Below are 21,623 nucleotides of genomic sequence, written 5' to 3'. Positions count from 1 at the left end.
TTTGTTGAGCTCACTCACAGCTCTTTTTATGAAGAAGCAGGCTTCAGTTCCAGTTGCCTGTTGCAAAGATACACACTAGCAGATGTCAGAAGCAAGGGAACTTAAGAAAGAAATGGACTACCTCGGCCAAAGAAATCAGAATAACTCTGCTACTGGAAAACTATTACTCTGTAGAGCAGTTTCCTTGGACTATAAAAATTAGAGATTTTTAAACTGTATTTTACATATAAACCAAGATTGTGTTCACTACTTCATGCACCTTTTTGTAAAGTTTTAAGCCAACCAACAAAAACCATTCTTGTGCTTGAAGACTGAGAACAATTACCTGTCAAATTAGATAAACGCAGTACAAACTGAGAAAGAAGCCGTTATTAGTTGGGGGCAAGGAGGAGTCATCAGCTGAGTAATCTTACCGAGAAGCTATGTAAGAGTCTGAGAAGTTAGGAAAAGAATCCAAGCATCCAGGCAGGGGTGAGGAAGTACCGATCTAAAAAAACTTAAAACCTTGTTACTCTGAACCTGGTAGATGTGTTCATTCCACTGTAAAGAGCAGCAAATTTCCAGTTTAATCACAGTTTATATTCATGTCTTTGCAAAGTAATTCCTACTAGACATGACCAAAAGCACATTCTTCTATCACAGGACATCAGAAACTGCTTGCATGAACTTAGACAAGACTGTAAGACTGTAAAAGGTAGTGTGACTCTTACAAAGCTGGTTATTGAAACAGTATGGCCTGTGAACTACAAGATTATCCTTTGCTTAAGCTTCAACTATATTAATAGTGCAGATCAATCGGCCTTTATATATTCAAATACCCTACCCTGAAAGTGAACTTCAATTGCTGGAAAACACATTAAAGCAAACAGAAGACCACAGTTTTGAGATCCAGCTTTATTAAAATGAAGAAGGGACGTCAGCTTCCATCAAAATAGGATTTATGCACCATCAGAAAACCTTTAACCTATCAAAACCCTGTTTATCAAGTTAGTTGTGTTCTGCCTTGCAACTGATCTCTAACTAGCAGAAACATTTAAGGCAGTACAGTAAATCTGACGGTGATACAACATTCAAAAAGCATGCTGCAAGAAAGGTTGAGGGAAAGCCATTCCACCAGCACTAGTACACAAATGTAAAATGCTACACACTGGAGGTGCAAAAAACTAAACTACAGGATAACTGTTTTTCAGTCCAGTACAAAGTATGTATAATGTCATCAGCACAAAGATTCAGCTTTCATAAGACACTTTTTTTTAAATCTCAAATGAGGTTTTTTTTTCAAAAACCACTTACTGTTGTCTCCAAGTTTTTTGGCACTTAAATGACCTGATTTTTGTGCTTGGCACTTCCGAAAAATCAGGACACTTATTTATGTTCATAAATAACAATACAGATTTTTGCTTCCTCACTTTCTTACAGGCGGAGGCTCCCATCTGGAGCATGCAATGAACTCTGGGGACTGAGATTACCAGGCAACTATTACTCCTGCTCAGTATTAGGCAAACCATCCCCCCTTCTCCCCACCCCCCAAAAAAGCTTTATTACTTTGGCAATAAGTGGATTGCAAAAGCGGATTCATTATCAACCCCTTGATTATTCTACAGATGTTTTAAATTTATTGCTATCCATCTTAATGTTTCCTAAATTAACTATTTTCAAAGTCTTTACAAACACGGTTTAGCAATTATAAGACAGCATATAATTACTTTTTAATAAAAATAGATTTTAGATGAGATCGTGCTTTATTAAATAGACTATGACTCAAAAGGAAAGCACTTTGTTTCAGTCAAAGAAATGAGATGTTCATTATGTAAATTAAACTATTCAAATATTGTAACAGGAAAACATGTAAGATTTGAAGCAAGCCTAACTTCTTACATCAGTCAAGTACATTCTACCATGCAACAAGCCTCCTTAAGCACTTGCTTAAAATTTAAGTACAAAACAAAGCACATGCTTACGTCCTCTGCAGCAATTTCTACCACACTGGTGTGTAGTTCATTAAAGCAAACCCTTACAATCCGGCATTAACGTAGCAGCAACCCACTGAAGCATGATACACTTGCTGCACAAATATAAGGTTTAATTTCATGAGTTTTGCTGTAAGGTTGCAGAATATTCTAAGCTCCATAAGGAACAATTACCTGTACTGTAGATTGCTAGGGCAACCACCCTGACAACCTTAACTAAAAGACAAGAAAATAAAATACAGAAAGGTCTCTTTCAAAAGTATAGACAGACAGGAGGAAAAAAAAGAAGTTAGGACAAATTGTCAGTGCGAGACACATACCTGTTTTTGAACAAGCTGAAGTCTTCCATCCTTACCTCAAAAAACACATCTTTCAGAAGCAATAAAATTTAAAACATCTGCAGAGTAATCAAGGGGTTGATAACAAATCCACTTCTGCAATCCACTTATTGCCAAAGTAATAAGGCTTTTGGGGGAAAATGTCTTGCCTAATGATATACAGATACACCATTCTCTTGAACATATCAAGAAGTTAGTTAAAACAGGATTTCACATACCACTTTCAGGGAGAATTGAGGTTTTTCCTAAGGCAGGGACCCTATTTAAAGCTGTAAGTGCAAACAATTTTTCATTTACACTGGCTCTCCACATTAACTACATGCTGAACAACTGGGTTCCACTACAGTTCCTAACTGTCTGCCATCACAGGAGTTAGAGGAAAAGGTTATAGATCTTTCAGCTCCTGTTCCCAACACGTATGTCGCGGCATCTAGGTGACAATTGGTAAACGGAATTGAAGTTGCCCCTTCTAATTTTGTGTAAAGTGAATTTGAACCACTTCTTAAAAGTTGCAGCACCCTTCATGCATTGCTCCTCTAGTCTTTCTTATTTCAATGGGTTGCCTCAACTCGTTCTATTGCGAAAATCATCCAACTGAGAGGACCTTGGCACTCCCCTCTTCTTTTATCCATCAGCAATCCTTAGGGCCATGATTCATTGCACTTGATTCTACTCGGAAGGTAGGTACTGTTATATCAGGAATTGTTGAAACTTGCCTAAAAGAGGAAAGACACTTCACTGTATTTCCCTCTCCCTGCTTCTGTTATTATGATTTCTTCCAAAAATAGTACAATAATATATTATCAAATAAAATTTGATATAAGAAATCTAACAGACCTAGTTTTGATGCACACATGAAGTTCAATGAAACATTTCGGCACTTCTAAAGCATTAGCATTTTTCAGCTAGTTTTATAAGTACTATTTCTAGCAGCCCAGAAAGTGTTGTTTGTTTAATTTCAGCAGCAGTACTGACTGTGACTGCACTGCCCTGGTGAAGTTTACAGATGACCTTTTATAGGATTAAAAATATATATATAAGAACCGTCGAGGAAAAAATATGATCTGATTAGAGAGGGAAGCTTATCCAACTACAAGCTCAAATAATTTGAATGTTTAATTCCAACAGAAATGTATGTTCTTTCCTAGGTTTATTATAGTTTTGCAAAATATCCACATACCATCAACATTTTATCATTTTATCTGTATGTAAACTACACTAGGCAACAGCAGCAAAAAGCTACTATTAGCAAGTTGGGTGGAGGGGAGAATTGAAGAAAGCACCCATGCCCACCCACTACTGGGCTGCTACAGGGATGTTGAAAGCAGAACAAACATCACACCGGAAATCCCTGCTCCAGCTCTAAGAGACTTGAGCAGTAGGGTTGTAGTTAGTTGCAATTTTACTTACTGATACGTCTAGATTATGTTCCAGAACAAATTTTTTTGGCTGTAATTTGGGGATCGTTATCCACATGTCCAGGGTTGTGTGCATGCACGCACATGCACGACCCTCCCTCCCAGAGTGAATTACCAATATCCTCGAATGTTATACAGGTTCCTCTTTTAGTTCATGATCCATTACTTGAGTGCATTCCTAATGCCTTAAGGACTGGATTGAGGATCCCACCACCACCAACAGCTCATCTTGCTGAGAAGACCATTTGAAACTTTGTGAAACAAGTGGGAAACATGCCTATATTGGAAAAAGATCCATCTAGGAAGTTTCAGTGGTAAACTACGAACAATGGAAACATTAAAACTACAAAGAGAGTCACGAGAGTCTTTAATGTAATAGAAAATGTTCAGTAATCTAGGTTCAGCAGTTGTTATTGATTACTGCACAGTCATACTTAGAAGAATGACTTGGAGATTTAAACCTTTAGAAAATCAGTTTTTTCAAAGCAGTTTTGTACAGAACGAACCAATTTAATCTTGAAAGCACCACAAAGTGACACTACATATCAGCAAGCACAAAAACCAAAAACAGCATGGAACTTTACCATGTAAACTACACCTTGAATACCACTAAGGTAGATTTACACTGCAGGTCAGAGCACAGCACAGAGGTACTCAAATTGACTCAGGTATTATTTGCCACTTAGCCCTGCATGCAATGTAGACATACCCTATATGTCTGAATATATCTCATTATGAATCAATTGAGCTTTGCAGCACAATATTTAGGCCCTCATTCTGCATCACCAAAATCAACAGTCATTTTCCATTAACTTCAGGAAGTGCAGGATCAGGCTTGTAATCACAAACATATTTGTACTAACAATACATTTGTTTGGAACATAAAGCTGTGTCAAGTTCAAACACGAGTTCTGAGGGCATGCAGACTACTTACAAATGTTTAAAAAGACTGGTTCTGAATCTTTCTTATATATACACACACAAGTCCATCTGTCACAGACAGGCAAATGTAACTCAGAATCATGAGCTTGCTCTCATTTTTTGGTAGTGCCCTGCACACTTCTGATAATTAAAAAATAAAAATAAAAAAATAGTTGCCACAATGGATTTTAGACCATTCCAACTTGCACATGGGTATGATCTCTTCTTGCTGCATCCAGTATATGAAGTTTCACAGTTGTTTCTCAAAGGCAAACACCAAGTAAATACCTGAGAAAGAAAATGAAGTTTTTAAAATTACAGTTTCCTCTGCCACTCATGTGAGTTTTCAAAATGAAAACAGGTTGATATTTCACCCAAACAATCTATTAACAGATTACTGAAACAATAAAAATTGCTATGCTTTTCTAATCAGCAATTCTAGCAAACTCACAAAAGAGAATTCTAACAGTGACTCAATTCAAACATATTTGTAATTCAGTTTGTAGGCATATTTTCAAGATGGAGCTAGCCATGCATAAAAGCAAAATATTTTAAATACTGTTAATATTGTTAATGTAACACTAACTTTAGTTAATGACACTACTGAAATGTGAATGCAATTCACAAATTAGCATGCAACCATAACTATGCCATTCCACACATAATTAACATTCACTGGTGCATAAAAGGTCATATACAATTTTAAGTTGAAGACTCCTTTATACACGCATTAAAGGATAATTAGGTTTGGAATGATCAACTTCATTTTTAATTAAAAAGTGAACAAACTCATGGTAAGAAATTTTACTCTTTTAAAGCATCAGGGACAAAGAAGAAATATTTATAAACACTAGATGGCATTTTTTCAAGTCCAAAACATACATCATTCTAGAAATTGATATTCAGTCTATTCCAGCACCTTTGGGAGATGCTTACTTGGCATATAAACAGTGCCAGCCATGTCAGAGGCTCTTATGTTTCATACCAGACAGCTAAATTAACTAGTTTGTTAAGAGACCATGAGGCCAGTTTGACAGGTTTCCAGTTGAACCAATTTTTGTTTTAATGGATAAGGTGCCATAGCTACATGGAAAATCCATCTAGACCAGCCTGATATACATTCTTCAACAGTGAAGCAAAGTGAGGTTCCACTTAATGGGCAAGCTGAGTCTACGCCCTAAACATAAGAAGCACCGTATGCCAGATCTCTCCAGAAAGAGACCACTTTGGAAATACAGTAATCATTTATCTTTTAAAGGTATAAAAAGCCCCTTTCAACTAAATTCATGATTTAGGTAACACTTTTACATTGCTGGAATTAATGTCTACCTTTATTAGCTAATTTTTAAAAAGGTGTGAATCATAATTTTCTATACCAGGAAAAAAATTAACCAAATGTTTTCATTCACGAATCAAACAGCACTTTTGTCTCCTTGTTTTAAATTGTTAGCACAACTGGTATAACTATCTGTAAAAATGCAAATCCTGGTTGGCTACAGTTACACAGAAGTTAGTAACCATCTCTCTGCGAGAAAATTTTTACCCTTAGTCTTCTCAGCCCCTTATATCTGTGTTTTATTAAATTTACAGTAGAAAAACCCAATGTCAAAAGTAACACATCTGCGCACAGCATTCAAAAACGTATTTAACAATATCAAATCCTTTTCAGTGTCTGAGGCACTGACTTTTAATAATAAATAAATAAATAAACAAACCACTAAATACCTTTTCACTAGCTATGCTTTAATTGCTTCTTCCTAAAGTGTATTAATCACTACAGGCAACGAGCAAAGCTTCAGTCCCTGTCTCCCCAATACAGATTGATATTTTTTTGAAGAACACACGTTCCAAGTGAAGTTTGCTTTCTAGTTGATATAGTTTCTAGTTGGTATAATACCCAAGTTTACCAAACAAAAGCGTAGAAGTATTATATTAAACCCTTTAATTCTGGCCAAATAATCCTTTAAGTTTGGCATTCCCTTCTCCTACATTCTAAGTAATGCTTCCCCAAACTACATTTATACTCAAAAAGTTTGCATGCTAGAAGCTACTTAAGTATAGCAAAGTTTCAATCTCTTTTATGCATTTCCCCCTATTTCTTGAAACATGCACACTAAATAATCCATACTTGGGCATTTGAATAACATACACAAAATATCTCATTTTATTTAGAATTTGCAGCCTATGTATTTTACATAGTTTTCATCCCAGCCATTCAGTCAACACTGAGTTTTCAAAACAATACTTACTTGTTGCTTCCCATTCAGATTTACTCAAGGTTCCCTAGAAGAGGACACAACAGGCAGTATAAACAAGAGTACAAGGGAAAAATAAAACACAGATTTAACTCAGGGATAATCAATCTTTTACAGACCAATTTCTAACCACTCACACTAGCTGTCTATTTAGGGACTAGATTAGCATTATTGTAGACCACATATGCTTGCGACTCTGACATCTAGGATGGTAGGGGATTGGGATACCCCAGATCATGGAAAATACCTGAATTACATAGGTATAGCAAAATGAGCCAACAGGCTTGTGGGACTGCAACTCAGAGGCACTTTGGGTCCATTACAGCATGTCAGTGTGACTCCTGCTGACTCAAGCCACTCTCCAGCCCCCCTTTCCCAACACTCGTGCAGAGGTCAGGAAGAGACCATATGCCACAGGGCTACCCACCCTACCCAGGAGCGCTGTCTGCCTTGACCTAACATCTCCCTGCAGCCCACAAAAGCTCTCATTGTAGGAGGCCACTTCCCACCCCAGCTCAGACATTGTGAACAACAGTCTGCCTTACAGCCCTAAGAAACCTACTCCTAGCCCAGCCTTTCAGACACAAGCAGGGCAGCAAGGGAAGCACTCAAGATAAAAAGCTACTGCCATTTACCCTACCAATTAAGAAGCATGAGGTGACAAACAACAAGCTGATTTTCTGCTCTGGCCACTTCATCCCATTCCGCTGTGTCCTTGCTGGGGGCATGATTTAGCCCATAAACTACCCACTGGCCAATCCTGATCAAATAATTTATCTTTTTAAAAGTTAGCAAAAAAAGGCTTGTTCAAGCAGATTTCTATTCTGCCAGGGGACACACCACTGTCTTACACTTCTTCCTAGGCAACACACCACTGTCTTACACTTCTTCCTAGGCAACACCTACTCGCCAACTGTTGAAGAACAAAAATCAGGCAAAAGAAGTCTTTCATCCAACTCATTCATTCTCATGTTCTTAAGCATATTTCTTAAAAGCTGCAATTTGCTTTTTAGAACTACTAGATTTCAAATACTGAGAGTGGATCTCTTCTCTCTCTTTGTGTAGGATTTTTATATATACACATAGTAAAAGGCATGTATCTTCAGGAATTCCGAACATGAACAGTAAATAATCAATGGTTAAAAAAAAAAAAAACAAAAAAAAACACACTCCAAGTGAAAAATTTCAAGCTGACTTGCCTCATGCTATATCCATCACAATGAAGTAGGATGCTATCTTGGAGTAACCGCTTATGACTTTACTAAAACTATAAGGCTCCAGTTTGGGTTCTTTCTTGCAAAGCATACAAAAGCCCATAAAAAATTCTGTAAACAACTGGCCTTATTTCCTAACTTGGACTGTAAACAAAAAAACAGTACAAAAAAAGACTGAAACATTTAATTCCTATTTTTTGTTTCAGTCTCAGGAAGGCAGAAGGGCAAGCACAACACTTATTTTTAAAAAAGCTGATTATAGTCCAAGATCCAATATAAATAAAAAACCCTAATTTTAAAAATCTAAATAAATAAAAGAATTTATAAGCACCAAAACATCTACACTGTAAGAAAAAGTCAAACGGAGCTAATCAAGAATAATCACAGCAATCCAAACTTACTTTTGTTGACCATGACATAAAAGGAAGCAATGCACACATTACCTTACCTTCAACACTTCTACCCTAGTCTTATGAAACTCTCAGAAACTGACACAGTCTTCCCAACTAGACCACATAAGGAGGACACAGAGCTGGCTGAAAAGTCATAAGCAAAGAGAGGCTTGTTCAATGTCTAACTGTGAGGATGTTAAAAATAGGGTCCAACTGTTAAAAATGGATCCAATGGACTCCAAGATTGTCATGTACTCCTAAGGACTACGGAAGAAAGAAAAACGCTTTATAAAAATCTGAGAAAGACAACAAGCTCAGAAAGGTAGTAAGTCCTCTTGAAGACAGGACTAGAATTAGAAAAAGAAAAAAAGGTCTTATTACATTAGACAAATGATTTCAAATCTAGTATGACCTCCACTAAAAATAGTTCATGGCATCATATTTCTTTTATTTCTATAGTCATAAACCAAGTGTAGGCATTCAAAAAGAGAAATAGTTGGCTAAATAGGAGAAATGCACAAAAACATTTCCAGATTTCAAATACATACAACATTATGAAGAAAATTTTCAACTGACCTCTATGTCAGAGGATTAAAAGAAGAAAAAAAAAAAAAAGGGTTAAATATGTAGTGTGAAGATTCAGAAACCAAAGAAAGTATTTCAAAATAAGGAGTGTTAGAGCAGCTGCCAAGGAAGATGGCAAAACATCCTTTTGCATTGTTACAAGTCTCTAATAGCTAACAACTTAGTGAATGTGATTCTTTGAGAAAGGGGTACAGATTAGACAAACTCTTTGGCCTTGCAGTTGTGTAATTTTTCACATGCACAGAGACAATCACACCAATTTCGTTTTGCAGTTGAAACAAGAAGATACCAAAAGTTTGCAAGATTAGGACCTAAGTTTTAAACACACTTCATTCGAGTGAAGTAAGAAGGAACTTACCAATGGTAACTTTGCCTTGCCATCTTTGATAAACTCTTTTGCATGCTCATAATCATCAGGTTTATCAGAAACAAGCTTGGAATCACCAAAAGTAGAATATGGCTGAAGAACATAAGGAAAAAAAATAAAGAAAGAAAAAATACTGATTAGGTGGTAAGATACACTGACCAGATCAATCAAAGGTTTATCACGACATGGCCCAAAATGGAGGTCAGAACTTATAAGGAGGTTGTTAAATTTAGATGCCTCCTTTAAAAAGCCCGTATGATTGGGTGTGATATTACCTACTTCCCATAAAAAGTGACACTTAGGACTTATCAATTAAGTTCTAATTATGCCTCTGAAACATGATAGATGGAATAAGCCAGAAAAATTCTTCTCCTTGTAGAGCTCATCACGAATATTATCCTCATGTAACTCTTCCAGAACAGCAACTGAACAAAATGACATTTCTTAAGCAGAAGTACAGAGAACTGAGCTTTAGACAACTGAGATTTCAAGCAGAATGCTTAAAATGGCTAAATGAGACACTGGAGCTATAAACAGAAGTATCCAATTCTTTTCAAGACTATATACAAGCACAAAATAGTCTGTACTTACCAATGCAGTCCTCAATAGTAAGTGGCCGCTAATTTAAGACAATTCTCACTTTTCTAACAAGCTGATAGGTAAGAGGCTGTGTCACTGTGCTACTGGCAATATGAGCCCATATAGAGCACTGTTCCTTTCAGAGTCAAAGAGGACAGTCAAGTCCACCTGCAGCCCACATGACAAATGTTTAATATGCCAACAGATATTCAACTGGATAGTTTTATGCCAAAAACACCTACTGTTTGAGGGAGGAGGGAAGAAGAGAGAAGTGCAAGTAAGAAAACAAGTCTCAGAAATGTTGTTGGAAAGCTTCCCTAAACCTGCTAAAGCCATCCAGTATAACAGCTTGAGGCACTGGGCAAAAACATAAATTCAGTTGCAATTAAGTGCCATTTTCTTATATGAATACAGCCTATCCTTTTATTCCTACTAAATTAGTTTCTGTCTTTCCAATCAATATTTCTTGCACAAAGATCCACTTTTCAGTCTCCCTCTGATGAGAGAGAAATGTATTACAGTTATCGCTATGTAACATCAGACATGATTCTTGGGTTTCCATACAAAAAAATAGAAGCAAACATGCCTGGCCTAATAAAAGCAAAAAATGTGCTCCTCTGCCTACTATTTAATAAAAATGAAAATTTCCCTCAAAACTGAAATTTTACCTACAAAATTGAACTGTGCTTTCAGCCATAGGAGCTTAGTTCTTCTATTGGTAGTCTTTAATTAATTGCAGAATGTTCACAACAAGAATTTCAATTGTTGCACAAATAATCAGCAAGATGTAAACCACTACGTAAATGAAACAAATTAACCCTGTATTTACCTCCAAGGCCTGCATTCTCCTTAACAGCATTTTATGCTCCTCATTCTTGATCTTTTCTTCATAGAATTCCCGAAATGTCATTTTGTAGACCAATTTCATACCATGCTTCTTCGCCATTCTGACAAAATAATATGCTTAGTTAGGGAATCCACAAAATTACTACGTTTTTATTTACAAAGGACCAGTTTTAAGCCACAGTGACATCTTATGGTATTCACTAGGATTACAATCTCTCTATAATTTGTTTAGTAAAGGAACTTAGATGAAAAGAGCCTGCACTACTACTGCAAATTGTACTTTTTAGATTTATGTCAACAAAAATCTTCAAAGAACTCAATACAAACATTTCAATAGAAAAACATCTCTTCTCCCAACGCACACAAGCTCATAAATTCCATCTGAGTTTCCACATAAACAAAGTTATTGCCCCTGCAGTATCACCATCCTGCCACATTAGCTACTACAGAAATGTTGAGACTCCCACCTTCTACTAGATTTACATTTAAATTACATGTAAAGGCACTGTGGTCAAACAACACTGAAGTTACAGGCCTCAGTGACAGATGCTGATATTCTTCATAGTGATCTAGAAATAAAGTGGGTGAAAAGATACAGCTTTGAAGAGAAAGCTCAGTGTTGGTGTTACATCCATCCTGAGCTTGAACGGTGGGAGGAAAGAAAAAAAAAAAAAAAAAAACCACACACACAACATGGAAACATCTGACTATACCTCAGAAGGAGGCAGGCTGGGAAAGCCAAATCTGAGTTCATGCAGAGGTAATAGAAAAAAAAGTATGTTCACAGCTGAAGTAAATGCAGAGGAAGGAAAATAAAAGTTGTAGGAAAAATCCTTCCTAAACATCCGAAAAAAAAAACTTGGGGAAGACAAGAAAGAGACACCATAATGAAGAGGATACACAAGAGGACTTTCTAAAGGACTAAAGAGAGGTAGAATGAAACCAAAAAAGTTAAGATTAAAGGAAGAGAAAGATAACTGCATTAAAGGCTGGCTGCGTATCAAGCCCAACAAGTACTGAAATTCCTATGTGAAATCTAGTGTAAGTCTTCACAGCTTCTGACCAGAACACCTTCAATTGAGTAAAATGGTCAGAAGCCAGATTACGTGAACTGTTGGATAGAAATGTGAGGAACTTCTCAAATTAGAGCAACAACAACAAAAATGAGGAAGGAGAGAAAAATATATTAAGAAGGTCAAAATGTTTTTATTTTCTGACAGTATTGTGCAATGATACACAAGCTAAACAACTGCTTATTCACATTTCACTGTTCGCATTATACAATGGATTAAAAACTTAACTTACTGTTCCAGTAACGGAAAATAAACCAAGAACTCAGGAACATCAACCACTTCTTCTAAGTGGAAGTCATACTTGCAGCCAAACAAGGGATATTCTCCCTTCTTTTCAAATTTTACACTGTAAACATCATTCCCAAATGAGTTTGTTTCTGAAGCTTCAAGTCGTTTTCTATAAAACGAGATATAAACAAATAGTAACTGACTGACCAGATTTTAAATTTTACAGACAGAGAAATAATCCATAAGAGACCTGAAAGTATTTTTCATAGTGCTACACAGGATGGAGTTCAGTGATCTCTGTACTCTCCCAGCCCCCTTATTAAATAAGACGTCAAAACAATGAAATTAAGCAAGGAGGCATACTAGGTTTTAACAGTTCATCATTCCTACACAATGTACCAAGGATTAAACGGACCCAGAAATTAACCTGCAGCTCAGGCAGTTTATAGGGAAGAGGCTTTCTTGGAACTACCATAGCAAAACCCTAACAGGTATTCTCCAGTTTGTGGCTGTTTTGTCACTATTTAAAGTCAGTGCAGGTCTACACAGGATCTAGACTCAACCGAAAAGAGCCCTGGGTGCACAAGACAAGGGTTAGTACAGCTTCATCTATTTGATCCAAGTTCATGAGTGAGATTTCCTGACTAGAAGCCAAAACCATTGCAGAAAAACTTGGGGGTTTTTTGCACAAACATATCAGAGCACTGTAAGAACGACTATCACTTAATAATGCTTCACACACTTTTGAAAGACTAATAGAAAATGAAAGTACTTACACAAGCTCAAAGCTATTTGGAGTCGTGCCAATAAAATACCCCCCAGGAGAGAGGTTCCCACAAGCATTTTTAAGCATCATGTCAGCCTGCTCATATGTCTCAAATGAATAATGGTAAACAAATTGACAGCTGCAAATGTCAAAGCACATATGTGGAACATTGTATTTGGAAGACAGGAGATCCTGAAATGGATTAAAAAAAAAGTGCCAGAAGCTAAAGAAACGAGCACGATTCACTTAATTCTTTGAAGTTTTTCCTTTCAGCCCCCACACCTTCACACCTTCAAAAACGATACAATCAGAGATGAGACTAAGAAGCCCAGAGCTACAAGAAAACCATGCACAACATTCAGGAACAACAAGAATACACATATACATTTCAAAGTTATCATTTCCTCAACATTATTTTAAAGTGGTCAAGTAACTGCATCTCTACACCTGAGAGGTCAAAAATAAAACTAATGGCTACCTAATAGTCTCCAAAGATATTCTGCTGTTCAGGGTTTATAACCAGCCACAATTTAGCTGGAAACAAACATCATAATAAAATGAAATTTCTGTCTATCAAGTCTTTGTAATCAGAAGTGACATTTCTCTTGCTCAGAAAATACCCATAAAATGTACAACCCGGGGGGGAGGGGGAGGGAGGGTCAGGGAGATGAACCTGTGTGTGTACAGACAGAACAGAGTGCACAACAGACAATACACTTGTATACAAGACTGAGCTGTGAGAGCAATGTGAAAATATCCCTTTTCTTCCTGTCCAAGGCTTTCTCCCCTTTCCCTGACTGCAATTTCAAGTCAAGGGAGAGATCATATGGGAAGCCTGCAACTGACTGGATTCCTCATAAGGGGAGGCAACCAAGAATTCAAGCCACAGACCCCTTCTGTAGGGCTGGGAAGAACAGGTTCAGCCTTTCCATCAACACACTGGAACCAGCCAGGCTCTGCCGCTCAGCCTGTGACAGAAGGGCACGCTCAGACTTCATCTCCAGGAAGCAAAGGCAGTGCTGGGTAGAAGACAGTCTCCTAAGCCTCAGCAATGCATTCCACAACTGGTTCATACAGTCTAAGAAATCTGCTCTACCACACAAGTGTTAAAGATATGTACTACAGGAGTTAAAATGCTACTAGAAAAATTACTGAGATAAGCAAAATGTACAAGTCAAATCACAAGATGTCCTTTTTTCACTCCAGCATAAAAAATACATTGACCAATTGCCAACATCTCATGGTGTATTCCAGAAATAAGTATTCCTTCCTTTCCCCTTGTCAGGTGAAAAGAATTGAAAGCACTAGACTTGTTAACCAAAGTAGACATTCAAGCTGCAAAACTGTTACACTGGAAAACAATAGCCAAACACATATAACTATGCTTTATGGAACTGTAAAATATGGTTGATTCTCCTGTTAGCGCAACAATCTGATCTTAAAACTATATAACATACCCAAAACATCACAGCACTACCATCACTTCCTATACTTGCTTAAAATAAGAATGTCAAATCTCCAAAGTATTATAAAGCATGGCAACTGTACCTTGGTACTATCCGCTTGTATAAATTCTGCATCAAAAATATGTTCGTTATAGCGACATCGTGCTTTCATGTCCTCATACCGCTGCTTGCACTGCTGCACAGAAATGTCAGCAATATCTATTAAAAATAAATAAATAAATAAATATGCAAATTTCTCCTCAAACAAGAAAACTGGAAAGATTATTGAGCAGAGCAGACATGCTAGGGCATGGATAAAAGTTGTCTTCAGTTACACTCAGATAGGAAGTTTTATTTACAACTTGCAGGAAAAGAATTTAATTTGTTTGGGACTGTAACTCTTTATGTAGTTTTCTGTCTTTATTTCAGACAAAAGTCATAACCTGAAGATTTTAAAATGCTCCCATCCTTAAAGGTGCAAAGAAAGCCTCCAAAATCTGAAGTGATAGATACTAGGTGATTAAGTGCAGTTAGCATTAATTGTCTAATATGAATTAGCTAGAACAGTTCAGTTCCCAGTTTCTCAAAATGGTACTGAAAGCTCTTCATAGTCTTACAAATATAAAAAATGTTGAAATGCAATGATTTGTGATATATGCTGATATATTCATGGATTTTTTTTTTCTTGTAAGACTGTTCCTATCTCATGCGTTCATTTCACTGAATATTGACAGTTCAGATAATTTTAAAACTAACAGTGAGCAATTAATTTACTTAATAACTGTTGCTTCCCCAGACTACCCTTACAGTGCTTTTTTGTCTAGGGAGGGGAAGATGGTGTCTCCTTCCCAACATCCATGCAATTCATTTAAGAGCGAAAGATTATTTCATTAGCTTTCAGCTCTTCCCCTTTCTGATTCTGAAAATTTTTAGTTGATGATAGTATCCAAGACCACTGTTTTTTCTTCCATAACACAGCTTTTTTTCTTTTTAATGCAACTCTTCCATGTTTATTTTCAGAATGGTAAAAACATTGCAAAAGTTTAGACATTGGAGAAAAGATATGGCGAAATACAAAAAGACAATTGCTGGCAATTGTGTTTCTTTACTTATACGAACTTTGAGTTGAGTTGAAATGAATGCTGATTACACAGAAAAAAAAAACAACGGTTGTTCTTATATTTATGTTGGCAATAAAGTTGAGGTTTTCAGGTTAAAAGACAAAAAAAACCCTCTTTGCAACAAGAGGTATGTCACCGCATTTTTGGACTTATTAACAAAGGAAGGAATAAAAGACCTGAGATGTGCTTGTTCTTCCATAAAACACTCGTGTACTTTTCCTAGAAAGTTATTGTGTCTTCTTACCTGTACAGACAAGTTTTTTAATTCTGCCTTTTTTCCATTTAAGTAAGTCTCCACCTTTGCCACATCCTAGATCCAAAACAGTTATATCACTCTTCTTCCGTCGTACCCGGTCTATAAATTCACCTATGGAAATAAAAAGAGAGAATACATATGCAGGCCTCTGTAATTCACTTTTATTGTACAGAGATCCCTGAAGGGCCCTGTATAGAGAACCCTAAAGGGTTCAAGAATTTTAATATACCTCAGAATCTACTTTGCCTATAAGCCTTCTTGGCATTACAGACTTAAATCTCTCTTTCTACAGTTCACTAATGAAAACAACAACTACAAATTCCTAAAACTATAGAAAAGATAATGAATACTTTCCATACTTAATGTGCTTTGCAGGTAGTGTGACTTGAGCTCTGAACTGTCTCCCTGGCAGAAAAAGGCAAAACTTTACAGTTGCTTAACAGCAACCTGTGTGTGAGTAAAGAGCAGGGCTCCCTTTCACTATCCTTAAAATAAAGGCAGATTTTACCTAAAAGTATGAGAAAGCATTCTGCAGAAGAGAAAACACAAAAGAAACATGAGCAAAACAACGTATCAGGTGCAACCTTTTCTTGCTGTCACATTACAGATGTGCAGAATGTTCTCCACTCAGTCTTTCCTAGGCCTTGCAATAACTAGATATTCCTTTGCTGTCTTTTTATCCTACATATACTAATTTCATTTTCTCTTCTATCTCCACTCTCTCTAGATATTTCTGCTCTGACTGATGTTGGCATATTATGCAAAACATATCAGCATGCTAGCAACTTTTCTTCACAGTAAGAGACATGAAATATGTTTTGATACAAGCACTATAATGCTACACTATTTAAATTCATTACGACTAAAAGGCTTCAACACAGGCTTCGTGAACGGCTTTATATAAACCTAAATATTGCCTCTATCTGCTCTGATACCACACAGCAAAATGCAGCATGCTAAGACAAATGGTGCCAACATCTCCTGGCACAGCTCCCTCTTCATGAGTCTATGGTGCTCTGCCAATAATTCTCTTCTTTCTTTGGAGATATCTGATGGCTTTGTTTCCTCACTTTGGAATTAGATTTGTGGGATGGTAGATGTTGTCTTTTATAAAAAGCTGCTATATCTTCTTCCTCAAGAACTATATTCTCTATTTTTTTCATCTTTTTAAACCATTGACTATGGGTAACATAGAAAATGTGTGTTCAAGTTTTCTGCTTAACCTGGACCTGAAGACAAATTGCCTTGGGAAAAATGTTAAGAAATTATTTCGGATGGATTTAAATAAAAAGAACAGCTCAATCTGACACACACAAATTCTTTATGGTTTAAAGCAAGCTGACCCTTTCTTCTTTAAAAAAGGCAGAAAGAAGAACAGTTTCCAATATGAACTTTTTCCAGTTTTCAGGTCAGTTGATTTTTGAAACTTTAGGATTTATTTGGCACTCCAGCAATATAAGACAGCATCACAAAGATGCAAAATAAAACCAAATAAAGATATTTTATTCCACTTTAAGATCTTACTGTATTAACACACATAAAGTAAGTGCCATAATCAGCATCAGAAAGCAGAACATAGTTACATTTTTGTACAAACATTAGGTACATTTTGTTAAAGTCTAATGCAATCAGTTAAGGAATCTTACCAATGAGGACACTCTTTGTCCAGTTATTAAAGTTTCGGAGGTAGAATATGCGACTCTGGCTGCGTTTTTCTAATCCAACTTCTTGAAGTTCATTATAATGTGCAGCTACAGCTTGCCCATGGCCTATCTCATGCTGTAGAGATGAGGAAGAGAACAGACAAAAAAAGTGATTTCTTTTTATTATTTTTTCATGTAATCAAAAGAAATATGTTCACTTTAAGGATTTAAGAAAGTAAACAAGTAATGACATGAAGATCACCAGCTTTATTTGCATACAAACATCTCCTGTATCTGCCCTGGTACTGATCTCAGTAGTTCAATTACAGCAGAGACAACTCCCTTAAAAATTTAATTTCATTTTCCATTGGTTCAAGTAATTTCTGAAGGATGATGCCCAGCATCATTCATTCACAGAAAATATTTAAGTTTCAGGTCTTTAACAATACTCCCATCACTCTCAGATAAGTAGTTTTGTTCACCCAAAAGCCAGGGATTCAAGAGGAGGATGTACCTTCTCTAGGAACTCTTTCAGGTTTAAGTTTTCTCAAAAATCCTGCATCTGAAATTCAGTATTTACATCTAACAGAAGCGTACACACTGCCAATTTATCCAAAATGCCAGTCTGCTGATTTTGTGTATTCAAAGCCATTAAGTGAAGGATCACAATGCTAAAGCTTTGAACAGACCATTTGTAACTCCAGAGTCCAACTACCTTACTTTCTCTGCCTTACCAATGTGAGCAATAGCTTGATGACAGTACTCCACTCAATACTCAACAGCTAGCTGTAGAAATGTCTCCATTTTAGCCATAAATGTAATCAGTCCAAGAGATTTCTGCCCCATATGATATAGAGAAGCATTCTGTACCTGGGTATTACCTTCTTAAGATTTTCTCCCCTTTTAAATAATTGTCAGTTTTATGCATAATATGCAATAAAAGTAAATTATACATAAATTACAAAGTAACAGAACAGACAATCAATCAACACAATTTGTGCGAGGTGGGCTAAAGCATCTGAAATAACAGTACAAACAGGAATGAAAGCTTCTCATCAGTCAAAACTCACAAGCATCCCACAAAGGTCCAGCCACTACAAGTTCACACAATTAAACAGTATCCCCAACAGTAATCCACTTCAGAAGTCAATATCCAGACACCTTATCATTAAAATAGCAGTTTCTCAAGGGAAAAGAAGGTTTGACTGGCTTTAATATACTACATTAATTCTTCAGTGGTTCAGATAATTTTGGTAACATTCAGAACGTGCACAGGCAGCTGCATCCAAAGTAATCACCTCTCTACACCCTTAAGTTACACAAAAAAAATGTTTCTCTTGATCTTCTAAACCTGACCCCAAAACTGCTCTTTATTAGAAAGATACAAGATTTAATAATGCTTCAACCACAACAAAAAGCACCCTTTATTTTACCAGATTATGTAGCCATAAATTCAACAAATCTTGAGATCAAATACATTCTCAAATTAATTAATTACTTAAACATCCCAAAAGGTCAGAGTTAGACTGGACATTATAACATCAATTTCTACAAGTGCATACATAATAATGTTTTGTATAAAACTGTTCCTTATTTCCCTTTTCACCCTCCCAGTTAGAAGGAGAAGTATTTTCAGTTGTTCTCACACATAGTTTTAAACAAAATGAAATATCAGGTACCCGTAAAGCCTTCAGTCCTTCATCTTCTTAACAAATCATACTAAAGTTATACCACAGAAGATGCACTTTCTAGAGTTTTCTAAATTATACCTTATTCAGGAGATTAAGGACAAAATATCTCATGGAAGAATCTTCCACACACAGACAACTACACTAACACACAGGATAACTCAAAACACAAGACATACTAATTCAAGATACATGACTTGGACTAAGACCAGTAAATCCTATGCTACACTACCAGATTGATACCACATAGAGGACAGAACGATAATTTTAGAATTAGACTTCATTTCCATCTCCAGCATGTCCTGAGATCAGACTTTTTAAACATTCTAATTATTACCCCTTTTTCTCTTTTGTTGAGTCCAACATAACTTCTGCATCTGTTATTTTGCTTGGAAGCTATCCACAGAATTAATTTTGACATCTGGTGGTTCACACTTGTTCACACATGCTTAGTGCAAATATTTTCAATCTTTTCTTGGGCCAAGGCTTTGAAACAAGAATTTGAACATAGCTCAAAACAAATGATACTCACTATTTTCCTAGGAGCTTCATCTTCAGGATCTAATTTCCTCTTTTTCGCTCTGTTGTCCTGATTATCACTAGCAATTTCTTTTTCATTTTCAGTGGAGTGCCCTGTACCTGAAGTTGAGCTATTGCCTTCCAAACTGATACCTGAATCTTCCTCTAAAGTACGAGATGTTCTCTCTGCTTCTTCAGACAAACTCTTCTCAACTTCCTCCTCCTCTATCTTGGTTAAATCAGTCATTTTTTGAGACGTTAATCTCCTCATTCGTTGATCAGAACAGAAATCTACAGAGAAAAAAATACTGTTTTCACTGTTGAATTTAGCTTAGTTTCAGTTACTGTAATGATTTTCAATCATAATAATACTATTATGAAAAAATAAGACAGGCCTTTGGCATAGATAACATATAACACACAGACTCCAAATTTAATAGATAGCCAAATAAAATACACAGAATTTCAAAGTACTCTCATTATAATAAGACCAATGAAGATATATCTCTGTTCTTCACGTCTGAGTCTCTCATAGCTATCTTTATTTATTCACCTGCAAAGCTTTTTGTCTTTTGGAATTTGCAATCTCCCTCCTTTTTTTTCCCCCAGTAAAATGTAACCTAGAAATCATTTTCTGTTTAGAAGCACAAGCTGATAAAATACCTCAAGTTCATCTTTTAATCTGGTATGTTTTCAAAGGGAATACCCTTAAACAAACAGATGAAAAAAAAATCAAGTTTTCTTCATAGCAAATTTTCGTATCAATTCTGGATTTTCAAGTTTGCCAGGAATAACCACTATGTCTCAAGCTTAACACTAAGATTCTTCAGCTGTAACTGCCTTTCTGTTTCTCTACTTTATGAATATCTATACATTCTGTATGGCAGCAAACCACTGGTATGAAGCTCATTTACGCTCTAGTACATCCCAGCCTTCTTTCTACCATGATGAGGAAGCAGGGCACCCACTCTTCAGCAGGGCATAGGAGGGGATAATTTGGCCATTCCATTTATAAAACAGTAACCTATTTCAGTCTAATGAAGGACATGCATGCTTCACTGTCTTTAGGCCTATGCCTCCCAACTAGGGCCACAAGAGACCTATTAAGTGGGTCATAAACAGGCCTCAGAAAGGCTTTCCTCAAAATGCACCACCTCTAAGCACAATTTTTAGAAATATCTATTTCTAATGCTCTCCAAGAAACATATTCTTTCTTATCTTCACTCAGCTGTTCCAAGCATTATACCAGTTGCTTCTCTGACCTAAATTCAGAAATACACAAAACTTTTAAAACTGCCACTAAATTAACCAAGTGCCCACGGGGCTGCATCAGACCCCGTCAGAAGAAAAGCCGAAGGGCTCAAATCACCAAGGCAAACAACGGGGGGAAACTGCACTCGCGGCCCGTGAAGTCGGATGGGACAAAGAAGAGCTGGAAGCCGCCGGGGCCCCCCCGCGCCCCGTTAACGGACTGGGCCCTGAAGACGTCTGGCCGCGCTAGGCCGGGGGGCGGCTGCGCAGAGCGAGGGAGCTGGTTTTGACACGCAGCGAGCACTGACCTCCCCTCAGGGGGAGCCGCTCGGGGCCGTTAACCGGCCCTCCCCTCGCCAGCAATGGAAGAAGCACAAGCCGCCGCGACATCACGCAGCGAGTTCCGGCGCTCCTGCCACCCATTGGCGGCGGAGGCCTCCGCACAGCATGCTGCCCGCCCGCCCCCCTCCCCTCGGGCCCCGCCCCCCCGCGCCGCGCCGGCTTGCCCCACCCCCTCTGTCCCGCCCCGCCCACTTCAAGCGCCCGGCTGCGGAGGCCCCACGGCGCGAGGCGGGTGTGGGGGCCCGCGCCGGCTTGCCCGCGTCGCCGCCTTGCGTTCCGACGCGCCGCCAGGCCGGTCCGCGCCCCACGGCCTCGCCGCCAGGCCGTGCGGGAGGAGGGCGCGCACGACTCACCGAGCACAGCGCTCCGCCATCCTGTTTGCGGAAGTGACGTTCCTGCAACGCGG

At 37.5% G+C, this 21,623-nt stretch overlaps 1 protein-coding gene across 4 annotated transcripts; it reads right to left on the bottom strand.

The window, feature by feature from the left end:
• Positions 1-4,076: 4,076 nt before the first annotated feature.
• Positions 4,077-21,609, bottom strand: RNMT (RNA guanine-7 methyltransferase). 4 transcript variants are annotated; one of them, XM_013942388.2, is made up of 11 exons: positions 21,184-21,300; positions 19,638-19,915; positions 17,421-17,553; positions 15,763-15,885; positions 14,501-14,616; positions 12,963-13,144; positions 12,191-12,355; positions 10,869-10,986; positions 9,452-9,553; positions 6,897-6,930; positions 4,806-4,935 (listed from the first exon to the last, which is right to left on the bottom strand). In XM_013942388.2, exons 1-11 carry the CDS (start codon positions 21,296-21,298, stop codon positions 4,898-4,900), a joined length of 1,404 nt encoding a protein of 467 aa, XP_013797842.2. In that variant the 5' UTR covers positions 21,299-21,300; the 3' UTR covers positions 4,806-4,897. The 4 variants fall into 4 exon arrangements, with proteins under 4 accessions (XP_067146840.1, XP_013797828.2, XP_013797836.2 ...); XM_067290739.1 differs by lacking the exons at positions 6,897-6,930; positions 21,184-21,300 and adding an exon at positions 21,571-21,609 and having other exon boundaries at positions 4,077-4,935; XM_013942374.2 differs by lacking the exon at positions 6,897-6,930 and having other exon boundaries at positions 4,077-4,935.
• Between the last annotated feature and the right edge of the window lie 14 nt (positions 21,610-21,623).

Source organism: Apteryx mantelli, chromosome 2 (assembly GCF_036417845.1).
Source record: "Apteryx mantelli isolate bAptMan1 chromosome 2, bAptMan1.hap1, whole genome shotgun sequence".
NCBI lineage: Eukaryota > Metazoa > Chordata > Aves > Apterygiformes > Apterygidae > Apteryx > Apteryx mantelli.
The sequence above is the reverse complement of the archived record's forward strand: the minus strand, read 5'-3'. Positions and strand labels throughout refer to the sequence as shown.